Raw genomic sequence first — 20,453 nt, forward strand, 5'->3', positions numbered from 1 at the left:
GATACGAATTTGTTTATACAAATTAAACAACTTAGCGGCATAGAACCAAATTGTTGGTTTAATTAATGCAGAAAGGTTTTCACAATAAACTATATAGAAATTATAACACCGTAATTGATAAATTACCTAACTTCACTGCCTGTAACTGGTGTTCTTCTCCAATACGTTTGCAAAGTCCTTCGTATTGGAGAACACCGGTTACAGGCAGTGAAGTTAGGTAATTTAGGTTTTCACAATGTTTATTTTGTTGTATTTTACCACATTTTGACCGGCATGTTGGTTAAACTGCGATTAAAAAGTAAAATTAGCCAGATTAAATGTTAATATTAAATGATTAAAGTCAGATTAAATGTCAAATATTAGTTGTAGATTTAATGTTAAAAGAACATTCTTCCGAGTACAATACACTATAACTTGACTGACTTGAAAATGCTCTTCCTGATTTTATTTACAAGACAATAAAACAACGACTTATTGACATTAGTAACAGCATTAGTTAGTGTGGGCTACACTGACCATCTACCCCAACCTTAAAAATAACACCTCTTAATTTTCACACAAAGAGGATGTCAATGGTGAAAGTTGAGATAATTTACGGAGAATTTCTGAAATTTTATATTTTTTGCTTTTGAATCAAATTACAATAAAATAAAAAAAAAGCACTTTTGGCATTGCGCGAGTATTTTACGTCGTTAGAAAGACGACAAAATGAATAAATTAAACGTATAATAGTAGTTTTTGACGTAATGCTGACAGTTTCAGAATAAAAACTCGTTCTTTAAATGCGTCTTCTAGAGAGGGATGCATAATCTCACTTAAACCGGCATGCCAGACAATCTGCGAAAATACAATATGTACTGTACGTTGTGTTATACAAGGTACACATTGTATTTTAAAAGCTTATTTTATCTATTTTAATATGATTTAAGTGATAGATACAACTTGTGATTTACGAGAACCTTCGATTAATGCGATATTCTTAGGAATGTTTTATTGTGTGAACTCGAGAAACACGCGCGTTCAAAAATCATAATTTTTCTGTAATAATCCCAATCGAAAACGCTGATTAATGTAAAGAAAATATTCACCTTTAGCATTTTCACGATTAATTGTTCAAATATATGTCTACGTTGTTAATTGTACAATAAATTCTAATTAAATACACTTACCGAAGCAATTTGCGTCGCCTCTCTTGTTCTGGAACAAAAGTGGCACTGTTCATGGACATCAAAGTATTACCCAATGCTATGATGGCCAACAGGTGGTTAGTGGTGACGGCGGTGGACAATTCCCAGTGTCCTCGCGACGAAAATTTGCACGCTCGTTCTTCTTCTTCGATCAGTTCGGGAGGAATCTCCGAGGTGAGTATGGACACTTTTTTCTTCTCGGACGTTCTGAATTATCAAACGATGAAAAACTTTTAGATTAAATTAAAAGACAAATTAAACTAAGAAATTCAAAAGACGATCTCGTCTTACTGTTCGACCGTTGTTGCTTTGGTTTCGAGTATGTCTAACTTGTACACGTATGTTGGAAGGAGGAGGGCCATGTGACCGCTGCGAGAGAGAAGTCCGAAACAGACGGCCCTCATGGGCCTCAACAGCCCCAGTTTGCTTTCGGAAACTCTGTCCAGATCGGCATCCACGCCCCAGGCGTGTAAAATGGACAAAAGAAGCTGAGCGATCTCCATGGTCAAATTTGCTTCTGCCATGTTGAGATGACTGGGCTTTCTATTAGGACCATTTGAAATATTTCCATTTTTGTTATTAACCATTGATCCCTAGTGAAGAAATTAAATATAAATTACATAATCAAAATTATTTACTTTAGTACAGAGTGATTCGAGAGGATATTCCATCACTTGGAGATTATTTTGGAGGTCATTTTGAGCAAAAAAATGTATAAACTTGGAATAATTCGCGGTGAACGGCACATAACCTCGCCTAACTTGAAAATAAAATGCATTTTTTTTGTAATAAACTGTTGTAAATAACGATTTTAAAAATAAAAGTTAGTCTACTATGGGTCCGTTTTACATTAATGTTTACAAACTTAACGAGTTTACGAGATTTCCAAAAATGTATTTTAATGCACTCGGCCTCGTGCTTATGAAACACACGTGCCACTCCGTGTAGCTCTGCGTGCCCGTCCTTGATTAGCACTTAATACATGCAAGTAGCTCCTTGTGTTTGTGCTTTTGTCTGGTACACAATATCCTTCATACATCCCCACATAGTAGATTTGATGTTCACAGTAAATTACTCTAACTATTGACAATAGGACCCAAGTTTATAGGACATTTTTTGCTCAGAATGACCTCGTGTCATTCTGCTCCATATAAGCTCCATAAGTGGCAGTACATCTTCCTGAATCACTCCGTATGTTCTTTAAATACTTGTTAAATAATTTAATATACTGTACAAAGTCATATACACATCTTATAAAATGCATAAAATAATTTACTGTATGTTTTAAAGATGAAAAATAAATTTGTTTTTCTTGTTTTTTTAACCATTTTGTATTTTCTTGACTATTTACAATGATAAGAAAATGGCAAGCATAAACATATGATTTTCTGCGCAAATAAGAGCGTGCTCTATGTACCGTCTCATTTTGGCATATAAGACTAACACACTACTGTTCCAACGTAAATTAAATATAAATATATTGACTATTCAGTAACATTTCTGAGGTGGTAGCCATTCTTAAAAATTAAAAGCCAAAATAAAAAAAGTATTTCTGATACCCATAAAAGTTTTTTAAATGCTGTGGTTTGTTTTGGGTACTTTGAGATATAGTACAGCATTTGCCCCATCTACAAGACCACATCTGTGCAGAACATATATTATAATATAGTAATCTAATGGTATGAATAAAAGTATTGTGTATACTATACTGTTTAAAATAATGTAATATAAAACAACACCTATTTTGCCATCTGCAGGAATCTTTACTAACTAATAAACGAATTAATCTAATTAGATTTTGATACAATATGTAATCATCTTGGATATATGTGAATAACTCAAACTTTATTAATAGAAGGGAATAATCCTGTTACAGGAGGCATAATTAATGACCACCATGTTTAAATTACAAATGATTGAAATTAATGTACTGTACATATACATTAATTTCAAGTATGGTTATATCTAAATTAAATGTCTTGAAGCGAAGATCGGACAAAAGTCCGATTAGCATAACTGGCAACGTGACCGCACAGTAAGCTGGATTTGCGAGTTTGAGTCCCACTTTGGCCAATTATTTTCTTCCGGAATCTTCAAATTAATTGTTAAAATATTAATCAATTATAATTATTAAATTTAGTGAGAGATGGTACCTAATGCCTACCTGTAATATCAAATTACTTAGCATTTAATTATTAATAGTAGTAGTAATATACTCAGGTATAATCTAGCAATCATTTGCCTTTAATATATTCACACAAACTTATAAAAGTTATGAATATAAAAATCTGGAAGGGCTCTCTTGACTTTCTATGATAAAACTCTCCATTTAAAATAGATATTTAAATTTAAAAAACTTTATTATTATTATAAAAATCAAAAGGCGGCTTAATTTCAAGGGTAGAGACAAGTTTTTAAAAATATTGTAAATGTAAATAACCTGTAAAATTTCCATTACGTCTGGTCCCATTCAAAATATTACAAGTGACCTCTTCTATCTCCCCATCCCTTCAACCTTCAGCCACCAAAATTTAACAACATTGATGTCCCTTACATACAAGTTACCATGCCAAATTTTGTTTCTTAATTTTTACCCCATCCTGAGATATTAAGCAAAATAGATGCCAACACACACACAGAATTTCCCCACTTTTGTGCATTTGCGAAGTCTCAAACAAAGATTTGTAAAAATCCCAGAGGGTTAATTTGACATAATTTTAAAATACTTTCCCATGTTATATTATAACAGTCAGGAAAGTGAAAGTAGAAATAAAACCTGTAAATTACTTTCTAACAATTTTATTAATTGTCATGACTTACCTTTCCAGAAATTGTGACTTCTCCCGACACAGCCTTAAAACCCACGCTTTCAGCTTTTGCTTGTATCTTATGTGCGGCAGTTTCGGCCGTATCTTTCATCTTTGCAATAAAACCTAATTTTTTAAAATGTATATGATGAAATTTTTACTTTACTTGAAATTTTTTATTTGCAAAATAAATAATTTATGCATAGTTTCCATTTGAATTTTATCATTGATATACCTGTTAATTTTTTCTGGGCATCTGGTGAACTTGCCAAGTTTTGGTATTTCTGATATTCCGTCTGATTGATCAAGCCCTGTCCTTCTAAGGTGGCGGGCGACATAGTTGAATATTCTTCCGTTAACAGCTGAACTGTTTAAAGTTAATTTGAAATTTACAAAAACAGTTATAATTTAAATAATCACACTTTACTTGATGATAAATAACCAACCTATAAGTGCTTCAATATCGAAGAATAATATGTGACTATCTTGATCATTGGGATTGGTTCGCAGTCCTTGTATCATTAAAGGGTTGGCACGCGTTCTCTGTGCCACTTCTGTACCGTCGACTCCGGATTGTTGGGAATGATGAGGATGCTGCAGCTGATGGAAACCTCTCTGGGCAGCGTGTCTGATGGCATCTAGATTACGATGCCGTAGACCGCGAAAAAAGTGTATGGCGGGATTCGTCATTCGGTCACCGGCACTCACCACGTTCTCGTCGCAGGCACTGAGTATTTCTTCAGCCAATAAACCTTGTACTACTCTATCTAAATGTCCTTCAATAAAAAAAGATAGTTTTCAATAATATGCTGTGAACACACTGCTTATATATTTTATCTTAAAATAAATTCTCTTTCTCTGACATTTTTTAAAATTAGGCCTGTTATAATGCTGATCTAATTTCTTGTTGTCTATTGATAAAAGAAAAGAACATATGAAAAATATTGAGTTTAATGAGAAAGTTCTATCTTAAGATAATTTATATATTTCATTTCTTAGACAAGTTAAATCAAATAACTTTAATCATTACTTGTTTTAAGCAATGAAATTTCATATTACAATAGATTATATAACACTTAATAACCCAATGAACAAAGTTTGTTTTAAACATTAAATTTTTATTTTCTTGTAAAATGAGCTCAAACTAAATGATTATTTTCTTACATCATGTTCAAATACTTTTTGCCAGCACTGTATATATATTGCTTTTAAATAGAATCCACAGTGCACACAGGAAATGGATAATTATTTTATACATATATTGAGATACTGCACATCTGGAATATTTTAACTGTTATTTTAGTTTGGTGTGGTTCACCAAACTAAAAATATTTTAGGAAGCAGTTCTGATGAGCTGGTGCAAACCAGCTAAATACCACCACTGGTTTTATGTTGTGATGCCCTGCGTAAGAAATTTTGGCCAGTCTTTAGTATTTTTAATTTCATGCACAAAATGTTTGGCTAGTTCCAGGTGCAGAGATGTAAATTTTTTTATCAGAAATTTTCAATGTTGTCTGCACCAGGTGTCTTCCACTGTGTTCTTTGTACTGCATGCTAAATGTCATTTGTGTTTATTTTGATGTTTTCTTCCTCTTATCCTACATGATTCAATTGTGTGTGTGATTGAATTGGACCAAAGAGCAGACAACTCAGACTATTGGTTTAATAGTCTGAGTTGTTGAGCTTCAATTTTAAAAAAATTGTAACCTATAAATTTCCCACTATCATTTGTCTGTCTTTTCTTAATCTTGAGAACAGAGTTAGGTAGATGAAAGCCAATACCAAATATGGAAAAATTAGAAACAGGAGGTCCCTATTAACTATATATGAATTTATATATGATAGGGCACAAATCTCATCCCTATCTGGTGTCAGTCCTGACAATTGAATGAGTCAAAAGATTTGGGCAACATAGCTATATTAAAAGCCATCCTAAGACAAGTGAGCGGGCCTCAATGTCCCAACAACTTGAAGGTACAAAACCTTCGACCATGATCTCACAATTGTGTGTGGGTCTGGTATGTGGAAATTTCTAGAAAAGTGACTTATTGTTTGTGAATAATTTATGTTGTTTTTTAGTACAGGCTTTGTATTTTTTCAGTTTATTGAGTCCTAATTGTTGTCTAATGTTATTTATTTGTGTTTCTAGTCCTCTTTGACAAAAAGATTTATTATTTGTCTGATTGAAATTTAAGAGTTTGGTGAATAGTTGTAGTGACTGCACCAAATACACAAATGTATGTCTGAAAATGTTTATTCTGGTTGAATGTGTTTTGGTAGCATGCATTCAAGTAGTGTATAGTTTTTTCCCACTCATTTTGATATGTGTATTTGTGATCTTGTATGGAATCTGAACCTGTATGTTTAGTTGTTATTTCCTGAAAAACATTTGTTTTAATTAGTTCTGTGTCTATAGTGTCATTGGTTGTAATAATTGTGTTAGTGTTTTTGCTAGTGTTATGTTTTTATGAGTGACTGCTGTTAAGATACTGTCAGTGAATATCTAATCTATGTGATCAAGTGTTTGTGTTTATTGATAGATCTGTTATGCAACCTGTTGTTTGATATGTTAAAACATTGTTTGTGGAATAAGGTTGTTGTGTATAATTGTTCTTTCCTGATCAACAAATCCTTTGCTTTGTAACAGAGATGTGGGTATTTGTGTGAATTTATCCTGTAGTGTTTGTAAGTTGTCATGTCTGTTTTGGGTTTTGTGTTGGTGTACAGGTATGGTTGATGAATTCATTTACTTCTTGAGTTCACTTCATCCATTGGCATGGTTTTTGTCCTTGATAGTCAGTGGCTGAATTATCACTGAAGTATATTGGCTAGGTTGGTGTGAGCAAGGTAGTGAATGTGTTTATGATGCAGTCGCCATATTTTGGCCAACGCTGTGTTCACCACTAGTGGCCAAGGGAAACTAACAGGTTTTTCAAATGTGAGCTTCTGCTTAACCCACAAACACAAACTTTTTAATCTGGGCAATGTCCAAGACAGTGTGCTGTGAACACAACCATTTTTGTTTTCTACACAGAAGTGGGTATGCTTATGTACCTAAAGCCAGGTGTTTATTGATCAGTTATTCAACGTGGAGAACAGTGCTGTTTAGCAGCCATCCACTCTGGATAAATATTGCTCATGAGTCATTCTTGGCTTCATTTCTTTATTTATTTATTTATTTTAACTACATTAGAAAAAGTCTAAGAATAAAGATTTCCACTCCCCACAAAGAATATGAGCTAAAAAGATAATGTGGGGTTAAAAAAGAATACATTAAAACAATCCCAAAAATGAAAATAAATAATTTAAGAGTTACAAAGAATGCATTTACAAGTATTTTTAAAATATGTAAAATTTTCATAAAGTATATTTGTGAAAATCTACTTGTAAAAAAAAGTCCCAAAATTACATAACAATTTGTTAATTATTTGCATCCAAGCTTTGTCCTCTCCCCATGGAAAATTTCCTGTGGATGCCTACTGGAAGCTTGTGCTCCCTCTTGCATTGTCTGTTTCATTGGAACTATTAAGCATTCTCATCTCAACAAGGTGATGATTTGTGAGAGAGTTATTATTAATTAACAGTAATTCTTTCAGTGTTGTTTGTCTGTTTTAATACCAACAACAACAGCTAGCATATAACTGAAGTAAAAACTTACTGTGAACAAATAATTCAAACATTTGATGTTTAATGTACTGATTAAAACAGGTAACAATTGTGCATTATCAAGCTATGTTAAAGCTGATAGGCATTTTTAAGCTATCTTTTTGCACTATTTACCTGAAGATAACAACATAGTTATTATTTATTTTAATGATAATTTTGTCTATTAAGTTTTATAAATTTATTTCAGTTTGTATGTTTGGACTTAGTGATTCTGATAGCAATATTTGTAATTATAATAAATAGAATGTGAATCTTGGTTAATGACAAATGCAAAATCTTTCTGATTAACAGTTTTTAAGTCACAACACATCACATTTTGATAGATTTATTATTTAAAAAGGAATGATCAACTGAAATTATAAAAAATATCTAAAAATATACATTATTGTTTCTAATAATTACTTATGATATTTATAAAGCATTACTATTAATACGAACCAGTTTCCATCTGCCAAACGTACACCGAACCGTCTGCGCAACCAACGACCATGAAATCGTCAAGAGGCCTCCATTTGATCACCTGCACTGGAAAAAGATGTCGACTGGCCAACATAAAACATTTTTTCTCTCTCAGTCCCAACAGACAGACAGAATGATCACTTGCAATGGAACAGACGCTTTGGAGAACGCGAGGCTACAAAAAAATATTTATTTTAATTAACACTAAGAATTTGGTGATTTATTTTGTCAAATGCAATAAAAAACTTACATTACAGTTATTTGGAGGAATCAGTAATTGTGTGATCTCTCCCGCATGGACGCAAAATCTGTGAATTAAAGTTCCAGCATAAATGTCCCACAAGCATACCGAAAAGTCTACTCCTCCAGATAACAGATGTGCGATGTCGTATCGATTGTGTAAATGGTGAGGATACAGGAGGCACGTGACGCGACCAGTGTGACCGTGTAGTAGTTGATGAGGTGGCCAGTCTAAAAAACATCTAACATTATATTAATAATACAAGATTCTTAACCATCTAACAAAAAACACACAAATAATGCTGTTCTAGGACATACACAATCAAAGGTTAAAATCCTGATATATACTTCTAACAGACTGTTAATCTGAATATGAATTAATTACAATAAAAGAATAAATAAAGCAACTGTATTTCTACAACATATGACACGTCATTTATTCAATTCTGGTTTTTCTTTTACTTTTAAATATTTTTTGAAACAGTAAAATGACAGATTATTTTCATCTATATATTAAACCTGTCTATGATGACCACCCACGGTTCCTTCAAAATGTGGTCTTTTAGACAGGTGGTTGTCCAATACAGGTGGTGTGCTGTAATACCACATTTCCATGTGTATTTTGTGCACAGATATGGCTAAAAGTTGAGGTGAGCAAAAATAAGTGAATTTTTTCAACGATAGAGCTACACTGGTACTGTATTTTATTATTGGATAACTCAATTAACAGAAGTCGCCGTGATTTTATACGACAGGAAGACAGATTTAATACCAGTATTTTAAAGATGAATACAGTATTTGCATTGTCTTGATTATAATGCACACTTTCTTTTTTCTGACTTAATTAATTCAACTTTCTTCTCTTTGTTCACTCCTCAGTTACATGTATTATGTCATCGATATAGAAGTGCATGGTACCTCTCCACCACTTTGGTTTTTGTTTTCATTAGTTTAATCTTATTTTAACTTTAAAAATACTGTATTTTTTTAATATTTAATATTTTCATAAGTATAATAGAAAATTATTAATTAATAATAAAAATATNAAATAAGTTAGAACCGTGTTGGAGTAAATTATTAATTTAGATAAGAGATGGTGCCTAACGTCTACCTCTAATACCAAATTACTTAATATCTAGTTATTAATATTAGCGAGATAATAGCCCGATTAATTACGGCCATGTTTTGGTTTAATATCGTTGTTATATAAATCTAAATCCCAAAATATAATAACGAGCCGTATTAAAACTTTGTTCCAACCAAAGATTCCGATCGTCGATTTATATTTATGATTATAATCCATCCGAATAATATACTTTAATAATAAACTTCGCATCCGACTAAATACTTTTTAGTCGGATACGAATTTGTTTATACAAATTAAACAACTTAGCGGCATAGAACCAAATTGTTGGTTTAATTAATGCAGAAAGGTTTTCACAATAAACTATATAGAAATTATAACACCGTAATTGATAAATTACCTAACTTCACTGCCTGTAACTGGTGTTCTTCTCCAATACGTTTGCAAAGTCCTTCGTATTGGAGAACACCGGTTACAGGCAGTGAAGTTAGGTAATTTAGGTTTTCACAATGTTTATTTTGTTGTATTTTACCACATTTTGACCGGCATGTTGGTTAAACTGCGATTAAAAAGTAAAATTAGCCAGATTAAATGTTAATATTAAATGATTAAAGTCAGATTAAATGTCAAATATTAGTTGTAGATTTAATGTTAAAAGAACATTCTTCCGAGTACAATACACTATAACTTGACTGACTTGAAAATGCTCTTCCTGATTTTATTTACAAGACAATAAAACAACGACTTATTGACATTAGTAACAGCATTAGTTAGTGTGGGCTACACTGACCATCTACCCCAACCTTAAAAATAACACCTCTTAATTTTCACACAAAGAGGATGTCAATGGTGAAAGTTGAGATAATTTACGGAGAATTTCTGAAATTTTATATTTTTTGCTTTTGAATCAAATTACAATAAAATAAAAAAAAAGCACTTTTGGCATTGCGCGAGTATTTTACGTCGTTAGAAAGACGACAAAATGAATAAATTAAACGTATAATAGTAGTTTTTGACGTAATGCTGACAGTTTCAGAATAAAAACTCGTTCTTTAAATGCGTCTTCTAGAGAGGGATGCATAATCTCACTTAAACCGGCATGCCAGACAATCTGCGAAAATACAATATGTACTGTACGTTGTGTTATACAAGGTACACATTGTATTTTAAAAGCTTATTTTATCTATTTTAATATGATTTAAGTGATAGATACAACTTGTGATTTACGAGAACCTTCGATTAATGCGATATTCTTAGGAATGTTTTATTGTGTGAACTCGAGAAACACGCGCGTTCAAAAATCATAATTTTTCTGTAATAATCCCAATCGAAAACGCTGATTAATGTAAAGAAAATATTCACCTTTAGCATTTTCACGATTAATTGTTCAAATATATGTCTACGTTGTTAATTGTACAATAAATTCTAATTAAATACACTTACCGAAGCAATTTGCGTCGCCTCTCTTGTTCTGGAACAAAAGTGGCACTGTTCATGGACATCAAAGTATTACCCAACGCTATGATGGCCAACAGGTGGTTAGTGGTGACGGCGGTGGACAATTCCCAGTGTCCTCGCGACGAAAATTTGCACGCTCGTTCTTCTTCTTCGATCAGTTCGGGAGGAATCTCCGAGGTGAGTATGGACACTTTTTTCTTCTCGGACGTTCTGAATTATCAAACGATGAAAAACTTTTAGATTAAATTAAAAGACAAATTAAACTAAGAAATTCAAAAGACGATCTCGTCTTACTGTTCGACCGTTGTTGCTTTGGTTTCGAGTATGTCTAACTTGTACACGTATGTTGGAAGGAGGAGGGCCATGTGACCGCTGCGAGAGAGAAGTCCGAAACAGACGGCCCTCATGGGCCTCAACAGCCCCAGTTTGCTTTCGGAAACTCTGTCCAGATCGGCATCCACGCCCCAGGCGTGTAAAATGGACAAAAGAAGCTGAGCGATCTCCATGGTCAAATTTGCTTCTGCCATGTTGAGATGACTGGGCTTTCTATTAGGACCATTTGAAATATTTCCATTTTTGTTATTAACCATTGATCCCTAGTGAAGAAATTAAATATAAATTACATAATCAAAATTATTTACTTTAGTACAGGGTGATTCGAGAGGATATTCCATCACTTGGGAGATTATTTTGGAGGTCATTTTGAGCAAAAAAATGTATAAACTTGGAATAATTCGCGGTGAACGGCACATAACCTCGCCTAACTTGAAAATAAAATGCATTTTTTTTTGTAATAAACTGTAATAAATAACGATTTTAAAAATAAAAGTTAGGCTACTATGGGTCCGTTTTACATTAATGTTTACAAACTTAATGAGTTTACGATATTTCCAAAAATGTATTTTAATGCACTCGGCCTCGTGCTTATGAAACACACGTGCCACTCCGTGTAACTCTGCGTGCCCGTCCTTGATTAGCACTTAATACATGCAAGTAGCTCCTTGTGTTTGTGCTTTTGTCTGGTACACAATATCCTTCATACATCCCCCACATACAGTAATAGATTTAAAGTTCACAGTAAATTACTCTAACTATTGACAATAGGACCCAAGTTTATAGGACATTTTTTGCTCAGAATGACCTCGTGTCATTCTGCTCCATATAAGCTCCATAAGTGGCAGTACATCTTCCTGAATCACTCCGTATGTTCTTTAAATACTTGTTAAATAATTTAATATACTGTACAAAGTCATATACACATCTTATAAAATGCATAAAAGAATTTACTGTATGTGTTAAAGATGAAAAATAAATTTGTTTTTTTTAACCATTTTGTATTTTCTTGACTATTTACAATGATAAGAAAATGGCAAGCATAAACATACAATTTTCTGCGCAAATAAGAGCATGCTCTCCTATGTACCGTCTTGTTTTGACATATAAGACTAACACACTACTGTTCCAACGTAAATTAAATATAAATATATTGACTATTCAGTAACATTTCTGAGGTGGTAGCCATTCTTAAAAATTAAAAGCCAAAATAAAAAAAGTATTTCTGATACCCTAAAAGTTTTTTAAATGGTGTGGTTTGTTTTGGGTACTTTGAAATATAATACAGCATTTGCCCCATCTACAAGACCATATCTGTGCAGAACATATAATATTACATAGTAATCTAATGGTATGAATAAAAGTATTGTGTATACTATACTGTTTAAAATAATGTAATATAAAACAATACCTATTTTGCCATCTGCAGGAATCTTTACTAACTAATAAACTTGAATTAATCTAATTAGATTTTGATACAATATGTAATCATCTTGGATATATGTGAATAACTCAAACTTTATTAATAGAAAGGAATAATCCTGTTACAGGAGGCATAATTAATGACCATATTTAAATTACAAATGATTGAAATTAATGTACTGTACATATATATTAATTTCAAGTATGGTTATATCTAAATTAAATATGTCTTGAAGTGAAGATCGGACAAAAGTCCGATTAGCATAACTGGCACAGTAAGCTGGATTTGCGAGTTTGAGTCCCACTTTGGCCGATTATTTTCTTCTGGAATCTTCAAATTAATTGTTAAAATATTAATCAATTATAATTATTAAATTTAGTGAGAGATGGTACCTAATGCCTACCTCTAATATCAAATTACTTAGCATTTAATTATTAATAGTAGTAGTAATATACTCAGGTATAATCTAGCAATCATTTGGCTTTAATATATTCACACAAACTTATAAAAGTTATGAATATAAAAATCTGGAAGGGCTCTCTTGACTTTCTATGATAAAACTCTCCATTTAAAATAGATATTTATATTTAAAAAACTTTATTATTATTATAAAAATCAAAAGGCAGCTTAATTTCAAGGGTAGAGACAAGTTTTTAAAAATATTGTAAATGTAAATAACCTGTAAAATTTCCATTACGTCTGGTCCCATTCGAAATATTACAAGTGACCTCTTCTATCTCCCCATCCCTTCAACCTTCAGCCACCAAAATTTAACATTATTGATGTCCCTTACATACAAGTTACCATGCCAAATTTTGTTTCTTAATTTTTACCCCATCCTGAGATATTAAGCAAAATAGATGCCAACACACACACAGAATTTCCCCACTTTTGTGCATTTGGGAAGTCTCAAACAAAGATTTGTAAAAATCCTATAGGGTTAATTTGATATAATTTTAAAATACTTTCCCATGTTACATTATAACAGTCAGGAAAGTGAAAGTAAAAATAAAACCTGTAAATTACTTTCTAACAATTTTATTAATTGTCATGACTTACCTTTCCAGAAATTGTGACTTCTCCCGACACAGCCTTAAAGCCCACGCTTTCGGCTTTTGCTTGTATCTTATGTGCGGCAGTTTCGGCTGTATCTTTCATCTTTGCAATAAAACCTAATTTTTTAAAATGTATATGATGAAACTTTTACTTTACTTGAAATTTTTTATTTGCAAAATAAATAATTTATGCATAGTTTTCATTTGAATTTTATCATTGATATACCTGTTAATTTTTTCTGGGCATCTGGTGAACTTGCCAAGTTTTGGTATTTCTGATATTCCGTCTGATTGATCAAGCCCTGTCCTTCTAAGGTGGCAGGCGACATAGTCGAATATTCTTCCGTTAACAGCTGAACTGTTTAAAGTTAATTTGAAATTTACAAAAACAGTTATAATTTAAATAATCACACTTTGCTTGATGATAAATAACCAACCTATAAGTGCTTCAATATCGAAGAATAATATGTGACTATCTTGATCATTGGGATTGGTTCGCAGTCCTTGTATCATTAAAGGATTGGCACGCGTTCTCTGTGCCACTTCTGTACCGTCGACTCCGGGTTGTTGGGAATGATGAGGATGCTGCAGCTGATGGAAACCTCTCTGGGCAGCGTGTCTGATGGCATCTAGATTACGATGCCGAAGACCGCGAAAAAAGTGTATGGCGGGATTCGTCATTCGGTCGCCGGCACTCACCACGTTCTCGTCGCAGGCACTGAGTATTTCTTCAGCCAATAAACCTTGTACTACTCTATCTAAATGTCCTTCAATAAAAAAAGATAGTTTTCAATAATATGCTGTGAACACACTGCTTATATATTTTATCTTAAAATAAATTCTCTTTCTCTGACATTTTTTAAAATTAGGCCTGTTATAATGCTGATCTAATTTCTTGTTGTCTATTGATAAAAGAAAAGAACATATGAAAAATATTGAGTTTAATGAGAAAGTTCTATCTTAAGATAATTTATATATTTCATTTCTTAGACAAGTTAAATCAAATAACTTTAATCATTACTTGCTTTAAGCAATGAAATTTCATATTACAATAGATTATATAACACTTAATAACCCAATGAACAAAGTTTGTTTTAAACATTAAATTTTTATTTTCTTGTAAAATGAGCTCAAACTAAATGATTATTTTCTTACATCATGTTCAAATACTTTTTGCCAGCACTGTATATATATTGCTTTTAAATAGAATCCACAATGCACACAGGAAAGGGATAATTATTTTATACATGTAATGAGATACTGCACATCTGGAATATTTTAATTAACTGTTATTTTAGTTTGGTGTGGTTCACCAAACTAAAAATATTTTAGGAAGCAGTTCTGATGAGCTGGTGCAAACCAGCTAAATACCACCACTGGTTTTATGTTGTGATGCCCTGCGTAAGAAATTTTGGCCAGTCTTTAGTATTTTTAATTTCGTGTACAAAATGTTTGGCTAGTTCCAGGTGCAGAGATGTAAATTTTTTTATCAGAAATTTTCAATGTTGTCTGCACCAGGTGTCTTCCACTGTGTTCTTTGTACTGCATGCTAAATGTCATTTGTGTTTATTTTGATGTTTTCTTCCTCTTATCCTACATGATTCAATTGTGTGTGTGATTGAATTGGACCAAAGAGCAGACAACTCAGACTATTGGTTTAATAGTCTGAGTTGTTGAGCTTCAATTTTAAAAAAATTGTAACCTATAAATTTCCCACTATCATTTGTCTGTCTTTTCTTAATCTTGAGAACAGAGTTAGGTAGATGAAAGCCAATACCAAATATGGAAAAATTAGAAACAGGAGGTCCCTATTAACTATATATGAATTTATATATGATAGGGCACAAATCTCATCCCTATCTGGTGTCAGTCCTGACAATTGAATGAGTCAAAAGATTTGGGCAACATAGCTATATTAAAAGCCATCCTAAGACAAGTGAGCGGACCTCAATGTCCCAACAACTTGAAAGTACAAAACCTTCGACCATGATCTCACAATTGTGTGTGGGTCTGGTATGTGGAAATTTCTAGAAAAGTGACTTATTGTTTGTGAATAATTTATGTTGTTTTTTAGTACAGGCTTTGTATTTTTTCAGTTTATTGAGTCCTAATTGTTGTCTAATGTTATTTATTTGTGTTTCTAGTCCTCTTTGACAAGGAGATTTATTATTTGTCTGATTGAAATTTAAGAGTTTGGTGAATAGTTGTAGTGACTGCACCAAATACACAAATGTATGTCTGAAAATGTTTATTCTGGTTGAATGTGTTTTGGTAGCATGCATTCAAGTAGTGTATAGTTTTTTCCCACTCATTTTGATATGTGTATTTGTGATCTGTGTATGGAATCTGAACCTGTATGTTTAGTTGTTATTTCCTGAAAAACATTTGTTTTAATTAGTTCTGTGTCTATAGTGTCATTGGTTGTAATAATTGTGTTAGTGTTTTTGCTAGTGTATGTTTTTATGAGTGACTGCTGTTAAGATACTGTCAGTGAATATCTAATCTATGTGATCAAGTGTTTGTGTTTATTGATAGATCTGTTATGCAACCTGTTGTTTGATATGTTAAAACATTGTTTGTGGAATAAGGTTGTTGTGTATAATTGTTCTTTCCTGATCAACAAATCCTTTGCTTTGTAACAGAGATGTGGGTATTTGTGTGAATTTACCCTGTAGTGTTTGTAAGTTGTCATGTCTGTTTTGGGTTTTGTGTTGGTGTACAGGTATGGATGATGAATTCATTTACTTCTTGAGTTCACTTCATCCATTGGCATGGTTTTTGTCCTTGATAGTCAGTGGCTGAATTATCACTGAAGTATATTGGCTAGGTTGGTGTGAGCAAGGTAGTGAATGTGTTTATGATGCAGTCGCCATATTTTGGCCAACGCTGTGTTCACCACTAGTGGCCAAGGGAAACTAACAGGTTTTTCAAATGTGAGCTTCTGCTTAACCCACAAACACAAACTTTTTAATCTGGGCAATGTCCAAGACAGTGTGCTGTGAACACAACCATTTTTGTTTTCTACACAGAAGTGGGTATGCTTATGTACCTAAAGCCAGGTGTTTATTGATCAGTTATTCAACGTGGAGAACAGTGCTGTTTAGCAGCCATCCACTCTGGATAAATATTGCTCATGAGTCATTCTTGGCTTCATTTCTTTATTTATTTATTTATTTTAACTACATTAGAAAAAGTCTAAGAATAAAGATTTCCACTCCCCACAAAGAATATGAGCTAAAAAGATAATGTGGGGTTAAAAAAGAATACATTAAAACAATCCCAAAAATGAAAATAAATAATTTAAGAGTTACAAAGAATGCATTTACAAGTATTTTTAAAATATGTAAAATTTTCATAAAGTATATTTGTGAAAATCTACTTGTAAAAAAAAGTCCCAAAATTACATAACAATTTGTTAATTATTTGCATCCAAGCTTTGTCCTCTCCCCATGGAAAATTTTCTGTGGATGCCTACTGGAAGCTTGTGCTCCCTCTTGCATTGTCTGTTTCATTGGAACTATTAAGCATTCTCATCTCAACAAGGTGATGATTTGTGAGAGAGTTATTATTAATTAACAGTAATTCTTTCAGTGTTGTTTGTCTGTTTTAGTACCAACAACAACAGCTAGCATATAACTGAAGTAAAAACTTACTGTGAACAAATAATTCAAACATTTGATGTTTAATGTACTGATTAAAACAGGTAACAATTGTGCATTATCAAGCTATGTTAAAGCTGATAGGCATTTTTAAGCTATCTTTTTGCACTATTTACCTGAAGATAACAACATAGTTATTATTTATTTTAATGATAATTTTGTCTATTAAGTTTTATAAATTTATTTCAGTTTGTATGTTTGGACTTAGTGATTCTGATAGCAATATTTGTAATTATAATAAATAGAATGTGAATCTTGGTTAATGACAAATGCAAAATCTTTCTGATTAACAGTTTTTAAGTCACAACACATCACATTTTGATAGATTTATTATTTAAAAAGGAATGATCAACTGAAATTATAAAAAATATCTAAAAATATACATTATTGTTTCTAATAATTACTTATTTATAAAGCATTACTGTTAATACGAACCAGTTTCCATCTGCCAAACGTACACCGAACCGTCTGCGCAACCAACGACCATGAAATCGTCAAGAGGCCTCCATTTGATCACCTGCACTGGAAAAAGATGTCGACTGGCCAACATAAAACATTTTTTCTCTCTCAGTCCCAACAGACAGACAGAATGATCACTTGCAATGGAACAGACGCTTTGGAGAACGCGAGGCTACAAAAAAATATTTATTTTAATTAACACTAAGAATTTGGTGATTTATTTTGTCAAATGCAATAAAAAACTTACATTACAGTTATTTGGAGGAATCAGTAATTGTGTGATCTCTCCCGCATGGACGCAAAATCTGTGAATTAAAGTTCCAGCATAAATGTCCCACAAGCATACCGAAAAGTCTACTCCTCCAGATAACAGATGTGCGATGTCGTATCGATTGTGTAAATGGTGAGGATACAGGAGGCACGTGACGCGACCAGTGTGACCGTGTAGTAGTTGATGAGGTGGCCAGTCTAAAAAACATCTAACATTATATTAATAATACAGGATTCTTAACCATCTAACAAAAAACACACAAATAATGCTGTTCTAGGACATACACAATCAAAGGTTAAAATCCTGATATATACTTCTAACAGACTGTTAATCTGAATATGAATTAATTACAATAAAAGAATAAATAAAGCAACTGTATTTCTACAACATATGACACGTCATTTATTCAATTCTGGTTTTTCTTTTACTTTTAAATATTTTTTGAAACAGTAAAATGACAGATTATTTTCATCTATATATTAAACCTGTCTATGATGACCACCCACGGTTCCTTCAAAATGTGGTCTTTTAGACAGGTGGTTGTCCAATACAGGTGGTGTGCTGTAATACCACATTTCCATGTGTATTTTGTGCACAGATATGGCTAAAAGTTGAGGTGAGCAAAAATAAGTGAATTTTTTCAACGATAGAGCTACACTGGTACTGTATTTTATTATTGGATAACTCAATTAACAGAAGTCGCCGTGATTTTATACGACAGGAAGACAGATTTAATACCAGTATTTTAAAGATGAATACAGTATTTGCATTGTCTTGATTATAATGCACACTTTCTTTTTTCTGACTTAATTAATTCAACTTTCTTCTCTTTGTTCACTCCTCAGTTACATGTATTATGTCATCGATATAGAAGTGCATGGTACCTCTCCACCACTTTGGTTTTTGTTTTCATTAGTTTAATCTTATTTTAACTTTAAAAATACTGTATTTTTTTAATATTTAATATTTTCATAAGTATAATAGAAAATTATTAATTAATAATAAAACGATTTTATTTCTTCTTCTCATAATATGATTTCATTACATCAATGACAATTGTGAAATCGAAAAAGGAGGACTGCCTGTAAAACTGATTTTTGCATTACTGCATTAATTGTTCTTTGAATATTTTGCGTGCAAAAATTACCTGGATATTATTTTTCTAAAAATATCGTGGAAATAAGGTAGGTTGATACAAACTATTTATTGCACGTGTACTGTATATGAGCTTCAAAAAAAATAAATAAAAATAAATTTTATCAAATGATGAAATCAGCAGATTAATTGTATCGTGTACAATATTTTATACCCGTAAGGAAAATACTGTACGTTTAAGGTAAAATAAATTGCGTTTTCCCACAGTTAAACTTCACTGCTATTTGCCATTGGGATAAACCATTTTCACTTTCTCTGATAACTTTAAAATGATCTTCTAACAACAGCACTTTGCATTTCTTTTGTTTTTCGGACAATTTCGAACAAACTGAAAAGAATTTCCTTTGTTGCTAGACTAATTCATTAACACCTGCACCTAATTTCAAGAGTGGGAGAAGTGCCCGAGGTGGGTTTGACCAAGAATTTAGACTAATTCATTATATTAGGAGGAGAAAACGTTGAGATGGGTTCAAACAATAGTTTAGACCAGATATATTTGTGGAAGTGGTTGCTTATTATGTTGTTTCCAACCAAAAATTGATGCCCACGGTTGTGTTACACAGGTGGTCATTTAATATAGGTAACTTATATGAAGAGTCTATGTATAAACTAATCCGTGCCAGATATTTTTGCCCATTTTGACAGGTGCCTGTCAAATGCAGGTGCTTGCCTAAGCAGTTTTTACTGTATATATATACATATATACATACATGGTAACAAAGTAATGGCAATATATTACCGTATTTTTATTTAAAAAGGTATCCTTGAAATCAAATCTGTTTAAAGATAGACAAAAATAAGAAAACATTGAAATTTCAGTCATAATCAGCACAACACTCCAAGTTTTATAATAAATGCATTTCCATTAAATGTTCCAGCTATTTGAATATATTAAATTGAAATCCGTCTGGTTTTTTATAATTGATTACAAGTCCAAAATTAGCATTAATTATTTACATTTATGCCAGTGGAAATGCTGTCTATTAGTGGTTAAATGGACTTAATTGACCATATTTTATAGGAATTGTAACACTATTTAATATACGAGGGCTATTTTTTAAATAAGGTCCATTTTTTAATAAGAATAAAAATACTGTAAATATCATTAAAATATATTTTTTTCCATATTCTACATACTTTTATCTACTTTTCTACATAATTTCCATTTTTGTTCAAACATTTGTCATACCGCTCAAA

At 32.1% G+C, this 20,453-nt stretch overlaps 1 protein-coding gene across 5 annotated transcripts in view; it reads right to left on the minus strand.

The window, feature by feature from the left end:
• LOC111626378 (WD repeat-containing protein 7-like) overlaps positions 1-20,453 on the minus strand; it is a 101,901-nt gene that overhangs the window by 5,590 nt on the left and 75,858 nt on the right. For all 5 annotated transcript variants that reach the window (XM_023369733.1, XM_023369737.1, XM_023369736.1 and 2 more), the window contains 7 exons: positions 18,078-18,298; positions 17,807-18,002; positions 14,150-14,479; positions 13,939-14,070; positions 13,717-13,829; positions 11,196-11,497; positions 10,887-11,111 (listed from right to left, as the gene is read on the minus strand). In XM_023369733.1, coding sequence (XP_023225501.1) covers positions 10,887-11,111; positions 11,196-11,497; positions 13,717-13,829; positions 13,939-14,070; positions 14,150-14,479; positions 17,807-18,002; positions 18,078-18,298 — 1,519 coding nt within the window. The remainder of the gene's footprint in view (positions 1-10,886; positions 11,112-11,195; positions 11,498-13,716; positions 13,830-13,938; positions 14,071-14,149; positions 14,480-17,806; positions 18,003-18,077; positions 18,299-20,453) is intronic.

The sequence above is a fragment of the Centruroides sculpturatus genome, unplaced genomic scaffold (genome assembly GCF_000671375.1).
Source record: "Centruroides sculpturatus isolate CEXI.00-Female unplaced genomic scaffold, Cexi_2.0 scaffold400, whole genome shotgun sequence".
Classification (NCBI taxonomy): Eukaryota; Metazoa; Arthropoda; class Arachnida; order Scorpiones; family Buthidae; genus Centruroides; species Centruroides sculpturatus.